The sequence below is a fragment of the Rhinoderma darwinii genome, chromosome 10, assembly GCF_050947455.1.
Source record: "Rhinoderma darwinii isolate aRhiDar2 chromosome 10, aRhiDar2.hap1, whole genome shotgun sequence".
Lineage (NCBI taxonomy): Eukaryota > Metazoa > Chordata > Amphibia > Anura > Rhinodermatidae > Rhinoderma > Rhinoderma darwinii.
In genome coordinates, this window is record NC_134696.1 from 91,678,308 (window position 1) to 91,694,520 (window position 16,213).

Sequence of the window (16,213 nt, forward strand, 5' to 3'; positions counted from 1 at the left end):
CTCCCAGCTGTCTTATGCAAAACATATTTACTGGTTCACAGGCACGCATATGAAATCTGATTGATCTTACCATATACAGGGGTTCATCTTTTGGCTCCAAACCCTAAAAAATTAAAGGGAGTTACAAAATGGTTAAAAAAAATGTGTACAATATTACATTCAGCAGGTGTTTTTCATTAATTAAAAGGTTTGACCAGGATTTTTTTTAAAAAAAGGTCAGCGTTTGTTTGTTTTTTTACTCTTAACCTTGGCAAATATCTGATAATGCAGCTCAGTCCCATTCTCACAACCGTTTTATTACTAGTCTATCAATCTGGAATATTTGTTAATCCGGCACCTTCCTAAAAAAGCAAAAAGTGTTTTAGATGGTAGACCATATAAACAAGTGCTTCAATAAAGATTGCCGACACCATAGACAAAAGTAGTTTCAAATTCTTTACACAGAGCAAAACAAGGTCCTTGCTGATTATGTTTTATGTATTATAATTGAATACTTTCAAACGCAATTCTTCATATATTACTCACTGTTGTTGGATCCAGTATGTTGTTGTATATGGCATATGTGTCTGGTCCTCCGTCTACTGGTGGTCCTAAATTAATTTGAAAATACAAAAGTGAAAAACATAAACTTGTAAAGTTTACATATTAAAAGAGCAAACAATTTCCCTACTATGTCAATAGACGCTCCAAACTCTACTGAGGCATTATATATTAAAATGCGTATTTTGTAAAAATAGTTAAATTACAACCCTTTCATTTCTTACCCGCCATCGGCTTTTTTCCATGAAGGCCATATCGTTTATAGAGAAAAAAGCTGACAGTAAGAATTAGTAGAATTCCCAGGATTGTCCCAGATATAATTCCTGCTGTAACTCCTGCACTTTTAAAAGGGGCCGATTCATGAAAATCTAAAAAAAAGAAAAACAAAAAGACATAAAATGCAAAAACAAAAATCTTTTCAAGGATTTCTGTGTGTACAAAAGATTGAAGAAGTCTATCAATGGATTAAACCTGAATTTATGGGTGTTCATACAATAAAATGGACTGGGAACGGAAAAACCTGTACTAGTGGTCACCAGATTCTGACTTTGATCTTCTCATAGGGTCTTTCATAGAGAAAAAGATGAAGATGATGTCAGCAGAGACTTGATCTATGTCACTTAGAACATCATGTATATTTTATTACCACTCGAGTATTCCTAAACTATGGATTTAATAAAGGATGTATTTCACCAAAATTTTTAGGACAATTTTTGCCAAATAAATTGCAGTATGATAGAAGGTCTATACGTTCATTAAATGGTGCCCCATAGGAAACAATTGGGATGGGGTCCAGATGGATGTAATACAGTCTATACCCGATCTTCTTTGCCATATCTATCATGAGGCTTACATGATACATGTCCTGGAAGAAGTTCTCCTAGAAATTGTACTTTGACTGGTCATTGCGTATGGAGAAATGTTTCACGAAAGTACAGAACCCCAGTGTTTTTTTGAGACTGTGGTTCCTATTATGTTATCATTGTGTATAGAATATGGATTTTTGTTAGTCCTTGGTGGACATATCAGAATACTAGTTTATAAGATGTAAGAGGTTTCTTTATAAGTCAAAGGTCTTATCTTATTTGGAAAAGGAAGATTCAAAAACACAAAAACCCAAATATTGAGGAGAAACCAAAAAGAACATGCATGTTATCCCCTTGGTATCTGAACATGGCTGAAACCAACCGATTGAGGACCGCACACTGCATATGCTGTATATATATGGGTAAAATGGCTAAACGGTGCCTGGTCCTGAACCGGTTAATATTTGCAGTGATAACCTATACCAAAAAAGAACCTAGCTTCAAGGTTACCGTATGCAGTAACATTATTTGCCCCATATACGATGCAATTTCTTTTTTACTACCTAACATTCAATAGATTTTCAGTATAAATGTTTTGCAAATGCGGCTATTAGTAAATAAAAGGAGTGGACACTATGGCCCCTACTCATATCCTCCTAGTAGAATCTATTGTTTTGGCTCATATACAGTACTTGCATGGCTAGAGTCGGATGTTGCGTTAATATATTGTGATGCAGATGTGGATCCATATGGTTCCTGAGTGACTGGTTCACCTGAAATGAGATGATAATGCATTATCCAAAAACAAAGGGAAGTGAGTTCACAGTAGCCTAACAATTGCGGTTGCTGGGGGTGCGACTGAGCGCAGAGGGAAAGGGGGCCCACAAGGGGCCTGCCCCGAATCCCCTCAGATTGCCACATCAGGTCTCGGTAAAGCTCTGCACCGCGGCGCATACAAGGTCCTAACGCCGGGCACCGTGCTGTGTCGCATACAACGTCTTGGCACTTCCCGTCTTGATATGGCAGCCTGAGGGGAACAAGTGAGGGGGCCCCGGTGGACAGGAAATGAGAAAGGTTGAGTACATTTTTTTGGGAGGTGGGTGGATATATATGGGTATGGCTCTATCTTGTTACTTACCTGTGAGTTCACATTAACATTGATTAGATATGCACATATCACATGCACAAATCAACTCAAAGTGCACATTCTGACTGCAAAATAGCCTTTTCAAAGGAACCTGTGGTTTTAAGTACCTTACATGAGACCTTTCAGAAGAAATTGTAAATAAGGTCCTGTAGTAAACATAAAAAATTTGAAAACCACATTTTAATATCTTACCGCTATGCTGAGATATAATCACTTGAAGTTGAAGGCCCAAAGCCTTAAGCTGCACTACTGAGAGATTCTGATGACTATATAAAGATCACTATATATATAAACAACTGCCAATATTCAAGGCAGATAGGATGTAGATATTGATGTATGTGGTGATTTGGAGATTCATGCGAAGTCTCAATGACAACACTGCACCTAACAGAAATCAGGGGGGGGGACATAATCAGTCTTCATGTTTGGGACTGTTACCGTAACTGTAGGGCTGTTGGGCCTCAATGGTGCACATAAAATGCTGACAATACCACTATTTTAGATGACTAATTCGAGTACATTACGTATCTGTGGAGTGAACATGGATGTCTTCATACGCTACAATCCTATATGTCCATGTATGACGGTACGTACGTGATATGGTCAGCGTATAGACTTCACTGGAGCTTCTACTGACCAGATTCTCCGCCTGGCACTCATATTTTCCCTCGTCGCTGCCTTTAATTTTGGAGAATAAGATTGTCCCATTATCATGTTTTATTATGTTTCCATTGTCTACATGTATTGTTTCTGATCGCGATTTAATCCACACGATCTTGTCAGCATGGGCCGAGACACATGTGAGGGAAAAAAAATCATTTTCTTTGATTTCAGAATGAGATGCTGTGATCACCGGTTTACTGACAGTTTCTGTGGACAAAATGAAATAATGCGTTACTGACGGCAGCCATGACTCAGAATTGTGACACAGGTTGTTTACGTAAGTGACTTGCAGTTCTTATGTGTAATGGTTTCTGGAAAATGATCTGTTATTTGGCACTGTATTTACCCACTGTGTGGCATCAAAACAAGCTGCCCATTGGAAATACTTGGGGATTGGCCATGTATTATGAAGAGCTCATTGTGTCCTCTATTATTCCTCCTGTCAATCTGACAGTTGGACACTATCCAATGAGTGTTGACGGTGTAGGGACATACCCTATTGACAAGGGTAATGGTAAATCATGTTTGTTTATCTATTTATTTATACTTTTCCGAGAGGAATAACAGAGGAATGGCACAACATGGAGTTCTAAGAAAATATGCTCCACAATTATTTATATGAGGAATACAAGTATTTTCTAAAAATAGACACGGAGAGCTGGCAGGTCCTCTTTAACCCCTTCCGGTCACAGACATTTTCTGGATTTTCATTTTCATTTTTTCCTCCCCACCTTCCAAAAGCCATAACTTTTTTATTTTTCCGTCGATAAAGCCATGTCAGCTTATTTTTTGCGGAATTGTAGTTTTTCACTGCACTATTTATTGTACCATATAATGTATTGGGAACATGGAAAAAATATTTGTGAAGTGGAATACGAAAAACATTGATTCCTCAATCTTTTGAGGGTTTTTATTATTACGGCTTTCATCGTACAGTAAAAATGGAATATTAACTTTATTGTACCGGTCAATACGATTACGGCGATACCAAATGTATATAGATTTTTTATGTTTTACTATTTTTACAAGGAAGAAACTAATTGTTAAGAATAAAATTTGTGTTTTGTCGCCACATTCTGAGAACCATAACTTGTTTATTGTGGTATCAGGGCTTATTTTTGGCAGAACGAGCTGTCGTTTCTATTGGTACCATTTTGGGCTACATAAGACTTTTTGATCACTTTTTATTTCACTTTTTGATCACTTTTTATTAAATTTTTTGTCTAATATGAAGTGACCAAAAAACAGTTTTCATTTTTTATGGCATTCACCGTGCGGGTTAAATAATGGTATATTGTAATAGTTCGGACTTTTACGGACGCGGTGACACCAATTTTGTTTATTTTTACATTACTTTAGTGGAAATATGGGTAAAGTTTTTATTTTTAACTTTTAATTTCTATACGGTTTTTTTACACTACTTAAAACGTTATCAAACTTTTTTTTACACATTTTATTAGTCCCCCTAGGGGACTTAAACCGGCGATCGTTGGATCGCTGGTAGAATAGACTGGAATACTAATGTATTTCAGTATATAATCATTTTTACAGGCTCCTGTTAAGCCCTGCCAGAGACACGGCTTAACAGGAGATGAGCCCTGGGCTACCATGACAACCATTGGCGCTCTGTGAGGGGGCCTATGAGCTGTCAGAAGGGGTCGCCCCCATGTTTCTAACGTCTTAGATGCTGTGATCGTGCTTGATCGCAGCATCTAATGTGTTAAACAGCCAGACACAGCACAATCGCTATTCTTCACCATTAGTCCTGCGTGCCAGCTGTAAAACACAGCTGACACCCGCTCAGCGGATGAGCCCACTCCAAACATGACCTCTCCCACCACGACGCAATAGTATGTAGTGGTGCGGGAACAGGTTAAAACTCTGGACACCTTGGACGCTCATTGACTTCTGTGATTGTCCACTTCTACTTACAGGGTTGGCAGCTTTCTGAAAGTCTTCAGTAATATCACTAATATGTCTTCACATGTAGTTCGGTGCCGTTTCCTGCCTTCATAAGCCACGCCCCCTGGTTATGACTTATGTATCTCTTGCCCACGCCCCTGTGTAAACATGGCCACAGATGGAGTAGCATGATGTGACCATACAGTCACGCTGCATCTTCCATTGTAACACACTGGGGCAGAGGCAGATTTATTATTGGTGCTGCGCCAGAATTCTGACTTAAGTTACACCTTCTTTTTGGCGCAAATGATTTTAGACACATTTATCAATAAAATGCACCAAAAAAGAACAGATGTTTGCGACTCTTCCAACAATGGAGTGTGGCTTAGCGGAGAAGGGACGTGGCTTAAGCACCTTAATGGCCGCCTAATGATGCCAAAATTTAGTGCAAAAAAAGTGGTCTAGAGTAAGCCAACCAAGTGGTAGTATAAAGTTAGACAGAAGTGTCTAAAGATTCGCCAAATTTATCATTCAACATGAGCCACTGTGATAAATTTGGCACATCTAGTATAATTCTTAGCTGTCTGAATTTAAGATAGTATAAATTAATCTGATTCACGGAGTCCAGGAAACTCATTACGCAGTGTGTTACCAGAGTGACGTGTCTGGTCACATGCTCTTCAACCTGCGGCCATGTTATGGACAGGTGCAACGGGCGGCCGAAAGATACCTCTGTTATAACAAGAGGTGGTGGCTGAAGAACGTAGGAAAACTTCATAAAGACGTGTTAGTACGTTTATTACAATGATGTTGGACATGTTTAGTTTCTGTAAGATATCATGCAAGAATCGGTGTGTTTTGCGCAACTTTCTAAATACTTTGTATTAAAAATTATTTTAACTTCTTGAGATACAGCTGCTTTGTATTCTGTATAGAGAACAGCTGTATCTGGTGCTGAAACCTCAATCGGTCAGGTCAGCGGGACTGACGGGTTCAGTGTCAACGGGTCCTGGGTGTCTCTGACACACAGGATCAAGCTATTACCAATCACATCTAAGTTCATTACTTAGATGTGATCGATTACAGATGGATCCTGCATGTCAGAGACACGCAGGACCCGCTGACACTGAACCCGTCAGTCCCGCTGACCTGACCGATTGAGGTTTCAGCACCAGATACAGCTGTTCTCTATACAGAATACAAAGCAGCTATATCTAAAAAAGTTAATACGATTTTTAATACAAAGTATTTAGAAAGACTGGGGGATCCCCTCTATTAACTCAAAAAGAGTTAATAGAGTATTTGAAATAAGTTTTCTAAGGCAAACAAACCCTTTAATAGTATTTAGACTATATTTACATTTGCATCATGGCAACCATTCACAACAGAAGCCCTGACTCTGCTCCGGATGTTTCGTACCATGGATCCAAACCAAGCCCAAGACGTTCCGTTAACTTATAATAGGATCTGTAGGAGTATGTTCACACAACCTATTTTCAGCCGTTTTTCGATCCTTAAATGGCCCGAAAAATGGCTAACAATACGGGGGATGAACGCCTCCAAACATCTGCCCATTGATTTCAATGGGAAAAACAGTTTTACGTTCCCACGTTAAAAATGGTCGCGTAAAAAAACACCTAGTAAAAAGAAGTGCATGTCACTTCTTGAGCTGTTTTTAGAGCCGTTTTTCATTGACTCAATAGAAAAATAGCTCCAAAAACGCTAGCTGTTTAAAAAACGGCTGAAAATCAGGGGCTGTTTTCCCTTGAAAACAGCTCCATATTTCCAGCTATTTTTTGTTAAGCGTGTGAAGAGACCCTAGGAGCTCCATGAAGGTATCTGTCATTTTGGCTGAAAAAATAGCCTTACAATTACAACTAACGCACCTACCGTATACTTGTAAGTAAATGTCTGCATCTTCCTGTATCTGTGTCTGTATCTTCACTCTGTAATTTCCTCGATCCTCAAAATGAAGATGTTTGATCAGTAATGATCCATTAGGGAAAGCACTGACACGAGAGAAGTACTGTGCCCCTTGTATTAGTGAATCTTTCGTATAAGTGAGAATTTGATATTGAGGGGATGCATCTGGTCCTTTAAACCAGGTACAAAACCAAATATCTCCAGTAATCCCAGTAATACTTAAAGTGACAGATTCCTTGGCTATTGGATACTCAGGACTTAGCTGAATATTTATTTTTCCATTGATCAGGTTCATGTGTAGAATAAGAACTAAAAGAAAAACACAGACATAAAATTTCTTCAATTGCTGTTAAATATTGAATATACATCCGCATGTATTGAGTTTCTACTTTCACTATTGGATGTAGTTCTGAGATATAACTACTTCTTATTTCAGGATCAATTTTATATACAGCTTATAGGGACCGCCATGGGCGCAAATGTGGCACCAACCTATGCCAATATACATATGGTGGCATTGGAGAGAGAGAATTGATCTATGTATCCCACCTCTTCAGGCATGTTCTAAGGTGGTGGAGATACATAGATGACATTTTCTACATTTGGCTAGATACGGTTGAGGAACTAGAATTTTTCCACAAGTTTGTCAACAATATTGATGTGGATATACAGTTCACACTGGTGTAATCATGTACATCAATACAATTTTTAGACACCACAGTAAACAAAACTGAAATGAAATTAACATCGGACATTTATACAAATATTTGGGACAGGAATAATCTCTTAAAATTTGTGAGTTGCCATCCGAGGGGTCTTGTAAGGGCACTCCCGTATAGTCAATTATTGAAGGTGAGGCACATTGTTAACACAGATGAGATAACCAAGATTTGGTTGGATGAAATGGGTGAGAAATTTATCTCCCGTGGTTATCCAAAGAAATTAATTCAATATCATGGGGATAGAGTAACTAAGTCCAATAGAGAGGGGGCTCCTCTCCACACAAATATCCACACAGATAACCACTGTCATTGTAAAGGACATTTGTAAGAGAATACCGTTTGTATCCACATACAACTAAACCAGTAATGATGTAGCAAAAATAATTCGTAAACACTGACCGATACTTAATAGTAATTTGAGACATGTCCCAGAGTTTGTTCTACCACCACTAATGTTATACAAATGCTCTAAAAGATCTACAAGATAAATTAGTGAAAGCAGATGTGGGTCCTACTAAGAAGGTGACACAAACATTTCTTGGGAAACAAAAGCTAGGATGCACCTCGTGTCTAAATTGTGTTAAAGTATAGATACATGATCATGGGGGAGACTTTTATCCACCCTATAACTGGAAAAGAGTTCAGACTGAGTTATTTATATGTTGCAATGCCCGTGTAGTCTTCTCTACATAGGGGAGACTACGTTGGATTGTAAAACACATATAAACAATCATAGATGTACAATCCGCAATAAAAGACTAGACATACCAGTGTCAAAGCATTTTGTGGAAGCTAATCATACAGAAAGGGACTCAGGGTTTAGAATCATAGACCATATTGCTAAACCTAGATGAGGAGGCGATAGTGTGTCTTTGCCTAAAAAACGAGAATTGGAGTGGATCTATAGATTGAACACATTACGCCCATACAGTCTAAACGCTGACTTTAAATTGAGTGGTATAGGGTAAGGGACGACTTGCCCACATCCCTGCTGATCTTTTCCCACATTAGGCTGAAATTGATTAGTCAATATGTACATATTGATTGACTAATTTTATTCTCTTTCCGTCTATTGCAGATAAGATATGAAGACTCACCCAGTACGGATCCACTCATTATTCATTCACCATGCACATGCTGTAAAAACATATGTATTTATTGATTCTGCATTTATTTATAATATTAATGTCTGCCTTTGAAGTGCATCAAATTATAATAACATTTTTATCCCATAAGGAAATCCCTGAGTAAACACAAGAATGCGCACTAGACGCCGAGAGATTGGGACAGCATGGAGGATTTGAGGGGATCCACCAGATATTGAGCCTAATTCTAATGATTTTAAAAGTTCTACATTTTTCTAATTTTGTACACCTGCACTTTGTATATTGGCACTTAACACCTTTTGAGGTTTTTGTACAGTATAGGCTGAATGCCTTTCTTAATACTTGATGAAATATGATTATCATATCCTGTGAATTACACTGAAGATTTTTTACTATTTTACTATGTACATGCTTTGACACACTATGTAGTTTTCTATTTAAATTACTTTATTATGTATTTTGGAAAATTGCATATTTATATGTGCGCTGTTCACTGAATGTACTGCTTGAGAAAGGCCCCATGGAGTAGGGATGAAACGTTGCAAGTGGTGATTGATCTATCTATCTATCTATCTATCTATCTATCTATCTATCTATCTATCTATCTATCTATCTATCTATCTATCTATCTATCTATCTATCTATCTATCTATCTATCTTTTCATGGCTCTATCATCTCAGTAATGCAGTATATATCTCTCTCCATTGAAGTTTATGAGAGTTACAGAAACAGCAGGGCAAGTTTGTAGCACCTTCTACCAAAGGCTTCGTTCACATCTGCGTTGGGGCTCCGTTCATTGGTTCCGTCGGACCTTTCCGTCAGAGGAAACCGATGGACGGAAACCATAGGTTTCCATTTGTATCACCATTACTTTCAATGGTGACGGAGCCGTTGCAAATGGTTTCCGTTTGTCACCATTCTGTAAGGTTTCCGTTGTTTTGACATAATCAATACTGTAGTTGACTGCACTATAGGGTCCATCAAAACAACGGAAACCTTACACAACGGTGACAAACGGAAACCATTTGCAATGGATCTGTCACCATTGAAATCAATGGTGATGCAAACAGAAACCTATGGTTTCTGTTCATGGGTTTCCTCTGACGGAAAGGTCCGACAGAACCAATGAACGGAGCCCTGATGACTTGATTCTGGCAATATGGTCAGTTTTTCTGTTTGACAGTTTTGATAAATAAGGCCCATTGGATACAAATAAAAGTCCATATAAAAACTCCAGTTCCCCTGGTGGGACCAAGGAATCCAGTCCGACACCATTCATACAAGTAATCTGTGGATAAGAGAATATACTTCTATCTATATAGCGCATACCCAAACCCGTGCTTATGAAACATTACCTGCTATTATGTCGGCTCTCATGGCTGAGTCCTCGTCTGTAATTGTTCCAGAAGGAGAGTGGGGTCTGCTAAAAATTGTTATGTTCTTCTTACTGCAGGACATGCTGATTGTCTGGTGACGTCGTCTTATCCTATAAGGCATATTGTACTGTGGTGCTATCACAAGTTCCAGGATGTTTCCTTAGATAGAAAACGTCCTTTCAACTTCCTTTTGAATAGATGGTCGGTTCTGGCTATGGAACATGGTGTTTTTATTGCTACTATTGTCAGCAGTTCTTAGACTCAGAGCACAATTCATACAATGTGTTATGCCTAGTGCCGAGCCTGAGAGGGGCGGAGCATGACACAGGGATTCTCTCTTTGCTTCTCTGTGTCATGCTCCGCCCTCCTCAGGACCTGCATTAGGCATAAGCACAGTGCATACATCTTGCCCAGAGTCTTCCTTTAACCCCTTAATGACTAGGCATTTTTGCACGTTAATGACCAAGGATTTCTTTTTCATTTTGTCACGTTCCATAAGTCATCATTTTTTTATTTTTCCGTCCACATAGCCATATAAGAGCTTGTTTTTTGCGGGATGAGTTGTATTTTTCAATTGCACCATTTTTGGATGTATATAATATATTGATTAGACTTTATTAACTTTATTTTAGGAGAGAATTGAAAATAAACAGCTATTCAAGCATTGATATTAGCGTTACAAATTCAGAAATTTACGCCGTTCACTGTGCGGCGTAAATAACACGTTACCTTTATTCTATGGGTCGGCACGATTATGGGGATACCAAATATGTAAAGGTTTTATGTTTTCCTACGTTTGCACAATAAAAACCCTTTTAAAAAAAAATTACTTGTTTTTACATCCCCGCATTCCAAGAGCCGTAACTTTTTATTTTTTTGTCATTGTGGCCATAGGTGGGCTTGTTTTTTTGCGGGACAAGGTGCAGTCTTCATTGGTACTATTTTGTGGTACATGGGACTTATTGATTAACTTTTATTTAATTTTTCATGGGGGGAATGGAAGAAAGAAAGGAATTTTGCACGAGTCATTACGATCGCGGTGATACCATATATATCTATGTGATATTTTTCTTTTACACTTTTAGGCCCCATGCACACGACCGTAAAAAACATCCGTAATTGCGGACCCATTCATTTCTATGGCCGACGAGCAACTTCCGGTATATTTACGGGAAGGTGTCCATGCTGTAGAAAGCCTCCGTAAAAAATATGACATGTTCTATTTCTTTATTTTACGAACCATGCTTCCATACTTTATAATGGGAGCACCGCCCACAGGGTGTGTTCATGGGGCCTTACTAAATAAAACCACTTTAATCTTTTTTTTTTTTTTATATAAACTTTATTTAACTATTTTACTTCACTTCGCTATATGATATTCTGATCACAGATATAATGCTTTGGTATAGGCCTCATGCCCACTTCAGTTATGTTCTTCAGGGTGCTATCCGTTTTTTTAACTGATAGCACACTGACATTCATTTCTATGGGGCCATGCACACTTCCGTTGGTTTGACGGTTCCGTTCGTCCGTTCCACCAAAAGTAGTGCATGTCCTAATTTTGTCTGTCGTTCAGTGACCGTGGGGCCCATTGAAGCCGGACGGCATCCGTGTGCCATTAGTTTTTCGCGGATCCGTTGCTAAGCAACGGCAGGGCATGCCAAAGTTCCCTGCATTCAACACACGAGATGGAATTTAACGGACCGTTTAAAACAGAAGACAAACGGAAGCACAACATCCGTTTAAAACGGAACAACGGAACGGACACGGAGTGACAACGGAAACCACACGGATGTCACAACGGACACACGGATCCATTTTAAACGGACGTGAAAACGGTGAAGGATGAGTATACCAAAGCATTATTGCCTGTCAGTGTAAAACTATCTGGCGTGGCAAAATAGTTTCTAATGGCAGACCTGGGGGCCCCCGGCTGCCATGGAAACCCATCGGCTTCCAACGATCTTGTCGTGGGGTGCCAATGGGATGACAGAGGGAGCTACCTCCCTCTGTCAAACACATTACATGCCGCTGTCACTATTGACAGTGGCATCTAATAGGTCAAACTGCCGGAATCGTCAAGCGCTTTGATTCCGGCACTTGCGGCAGGAGCCTTGCTGTGTATGACAGCCGTGCTCCTGCCGCCGATCTCGTGGGTGCAGTGATAGTACCCACGAGATCAGAGCGACGGATATATCCTCTATGCGGGAACTAGCTCCTGCTCAGGGTGGATATATCCGTCCTTCGTCATTAAGGGGTTAAGCAGACACCAATCTGACATCCTAATCATATTCAGTGGAATTGTAAAAAGTCAAGATTAAGGCCTGATTTACACGAGCGTGTGCGTTTTGCGCGCGCAAAAAACCCTGCGTTTTGCGCGCGCAAAAGGCATTTGACAGCTCCGTGTGTCATCCGTGTATGATGCGCGGCTGCGTGATTTTCGCGCAGCCACCATCATAGAGATGAGGCTAGTCGACGCCCGTCACTGTCCAAGGTGCTGAAAGAGCTAACTGATCGGCAGTAACTCTTTCAGCACCCTCGACAGTGAGTTCCGATCACAATATACACCAATCTGTGAATCAAAAAAAGAAGTTCATACTTACCATGAACTTCCTGCTTCCTCCAGTCCGGTCTCCCGGCCGTTGCCTTGGTGACGCGTCCCTCTCTTGTCATCCGGCCCCACCTCCCAGGATGACGCGGCAGTCCATGAGACCGCTGCAGCCTGTGATTGGCTGCAGGCTGTGCTTGGCCTGTGATTGGCTGCAGCTGTCACTTGGACTGAATTGTCATCCCGGGAGGTCGGACTGGAGGAAGAAGCCGGGAGTTTTATCGGTAAGTCAGAACTTCTTTTTTTTTTTACACGATCATGTATATTGTGATCGGAAGTCACTGTCCATGGTGCTGAACCAGTTTAACTCTTTCAGCACCGTGGACAGTGACTGTCTCCTGCCGTCGCGTACCCGAACATTTTTTGCCGGGTTCGGTCAAAACGAGTTCGGCCGAACCCGGTGCAGTTCGGTGCGCTCATCTCTAATTTGACACTCCGTTTGGATGTTTGTAAACAGAAAAGCACGTGGTGCTTTTCTGTTTACATTCATCCTTTTGACAGCTCTTGCGCGAATCACGCAGTTCGCACGGAAGTGCTTCCGTGCGGCATGCGTGGTTTTCACGCACCCATTGACTTCAATGGGTGCGTGATGCGCGAAAAACGCACGATTATAGAACATGTAGTGAGTTTTACGCAACGCACTCGTGCTGCGCAAAATTCACGCATCGTCTACACTGCCCCATAGACTAATATAGGTGCGTACGACACGCGTGAAAAGCACGCGCGTCGCACGCGCGTATATTACGCTCGTGTAAATGAGGCCTAAAGAGAATTTCCAGCAGACACATAAAATCCTTCCCACAATCCCCCAACCTAGCCCGACATTATAAGGCTTTGTTCACACAGGGCGGATACGCTGCGTAAAAGCACACAGCGTATCCACCCTGTGTGCAGCAGAGAATGTCCGCTGTGGAAAACTCCACGTAGAAAAATAAAACCACATACTTACCCTCTGACATCCTGCTGACCGGCCTCCTGGGATGACGTTTAATCTCATGTGACCGCTGCAGCCTGTGATTGGCTGCAGCGGTCAAATGGGAAGAAATGTCATCCCAGTAGGCCGGCCTGGACAAAGAAACACAGAATTTTGGGTAAGTATAAGATTTTATTTTTTTCATGGGGAAAACCCACAACATAAAGCAGTGATCACACAACTACAAGTGACATGCTGCAGATTATAAAAACGCAAGTCAATTTCTGAGCGTTTTTTCCGTTCATCATTTACGCAGCGGGTGCATGAGATTTGATCAAATCTCATCCACTTTGCTGTTACTGTATTATTCTGCGGATTTTCCGCAAATAATATACGTTCCAAAAAATCTGCAGCATTTACGCTACGTGTGAACTAAACCTAGCAGATTGTTACAGAGGAGAACATAATGAACCTGATTTGTTAAAATTGGCTATGAGAAAAACAGACTGCTGCTTTTTGCAAAATCAGCCGTTCAAGGACATTCAAGGACATTCTGTAGATGTATAGTTTTACTATTGGTAAAAGTAATGTGTTTCATAGACATAGGTGTAAATAAGGAATACATCAATTTCTGAAAAAAAGCTGTAGAAAAACGCACCATGTGCACAGTGACCTAGGACACTGACACAAGTATTAGGGAGGAAAAAACAAATATGCAGAATTAGCCGTTCAGTGTGGATTCGATACTAAGACATAACTTCATAGAACATACTGTTTCGGAGACAAAAATAGCGCATAAACACCGTTAAGAAGGTGGAACGATACTAGTAATTTTTTCACACCGGAATGGAAGATCCAGAGTAGACGTAGTAAATGCTTGAGAAGAAATTAATACAGATGAGCTGAAAGAAATACGTCAAATGTTATATACGTTTTATACACTCAATCTTATACACCGAGAGCTTACAGCCCACGTATCCTTGCCTGTGGAAAGGTACATTTCTAGATCACACCCGATGTAACAAAATCAACATTGAGTCCGTTAGGTCTCAATGTATGTAGTCTCTCTCTCCACTGTAGTTCCTTATATTTAAGTAATTTTATGCGATTGCCACCCCTACGTGGAATCGGTACGTGGTCTATCAGATAAACACATATTTCCCTCTCCGTATGTCCTGCCTCTGTATAGTGTTTGGATACCGGGAGATCCAACCGTTTTTTTCGGATGGTATAACGGTGTTGGTTTAACCGTGTCTTAAATTCAAGGGAGGTTTCTCCAACGTACAGGAGATGGCAGGGACATTCAAGAATATATATGACATGGTTAGAGATACAATTTAGATAAAACCTTATGTCATAGGATCGTTTAGAGCATGGATGAACAAATCTAGTCAAAAGCTGTCAAAAGACGACGCGTAAAATTACAGCCTCGTCAAAAGAAGTGCAGGACACTTCTTGGGACGTAATTGGAGATGTGTTTCATTGACTCCAATGAAGAACAGCTCCAAATTACGTCCGAAAAAAACGCAGCGAAAAACGCGAGTACGAGCAATTACGCCTGAAAACAGCTCCGTAATTTCAGGTGTAATGGACGTTGGCGTGTGCACATACCCTAACATGTCTGGTGCAACTTCACTCAAGACAAAAAATTTGACACAATTCACATACCTGCCACCTTGAAGATATATGTCTAAACCCTGTAAAAGTCACATCGGAAAGTGTGCCAAATTTACACAATTTTATGAAATAAGAAGAAATGGCGCAATTTTATGGCGCAAATCTACATCTGTCAACTCAGGAAAGACCGCAGCACACGTTTTTAGTATTTAAAAGCAAAAATGCTTTTATTTCACCACAACATAGCGACGTTTCGACCCACGCATGGGTCTTTCTCAAGCATCTACATCTGCTCGTAGCACGTGGTAAAATATTTTTTTCTTTTGCCTGTCGGCGAATTCAAAATGCACATATTTATTAGAGGCCAGCGCCTTTTAATAAATTTGGCACAAATCTCACCGTGACTGTCATGTAATACGCCATTATCAGCAAACGTAGACCATGATTCATAGTGAAATAGGCACGTTTATACAAAATAAACATAATAACCATCTGAAATTAATTTCATTGTGTCATCACCGATGCAAAGATTCAGTTGGATGCCCCTCCCCCCACAAAATAATTCAGCCTCCTATTATCAGCCTGCACTAGGTGGCGCTGCTACTGCTGGGTAGGGCTAAGGCCTCATGCACACGAACGTGTTTTTGCGGCCGAAATTCACCCGCAAATCTGTGGGTGAGTTGCGGTCCCATTCAGTTCTATGGGCACATGCAGACGACCGTGTTTTCCAGGGTTCGTGCATTGCCCGGGCGCCTGGATTGCAAAAAGATAGGACATGTCCTATATGGGACGCATTTTACGGTTCGGGCTCATTGAAATGAATGTGCATGAGGCCTTACTCTCCACAACCGTGCAAAATGAGTCTTCTGTCAAAATGTTACATATTTCC

General features: G+C 40.4%; 1 protein-coding gene across 2 annotated transcripts in view; it reads right to left on the reverse strand.

The window, feature by feature from the left end:
* The window catches only part of LOC142662201 (cell adhesion molecule CEACAM7-like), a 38,569-nt gene that overhangs the window by 781 nt on the left and 21,575 nt on the right, over nt 1-16,213 (reverse strand). The window contains exons 1-8 of one of the 2 annotated variants that reach the window (XM_075840256.1): nt 14,550-14,598; nt 10,166-10,345; nt 6,949-7,290; nt 3,088-3,363; nt 2,039-2,119; nt 765-908; nt 526-590; nt 71-103 (exon numbers count right to left, since the gene is read on the reverse strand). In XM_075840256.1, coding sequence (XP_075696371.1) covers nt 71-103; nt 526-590; nt 765-908; nt 2,039-2,119; nt 3,088-3,363; nt 6,949-7,290; nt 10,166-10,307 — 1,083 coding nt within the window. In that variant the 5' untranslated portion in view covers nt 10,308-10,345; nt 14,550-14,598. Of the gene's footprint in view, nt 1-70; nt 104-525; nt 591-764; nt 909-2,038; nt 2,120-3,087; nt 3,364-6,948; nt 7,291-10,165; nt 10,346-14,549; nt 14,599-16,213 lie in introns of those variants that run through there. The other variant, XM_075840257.1, reaches the window with a different exon arrangement.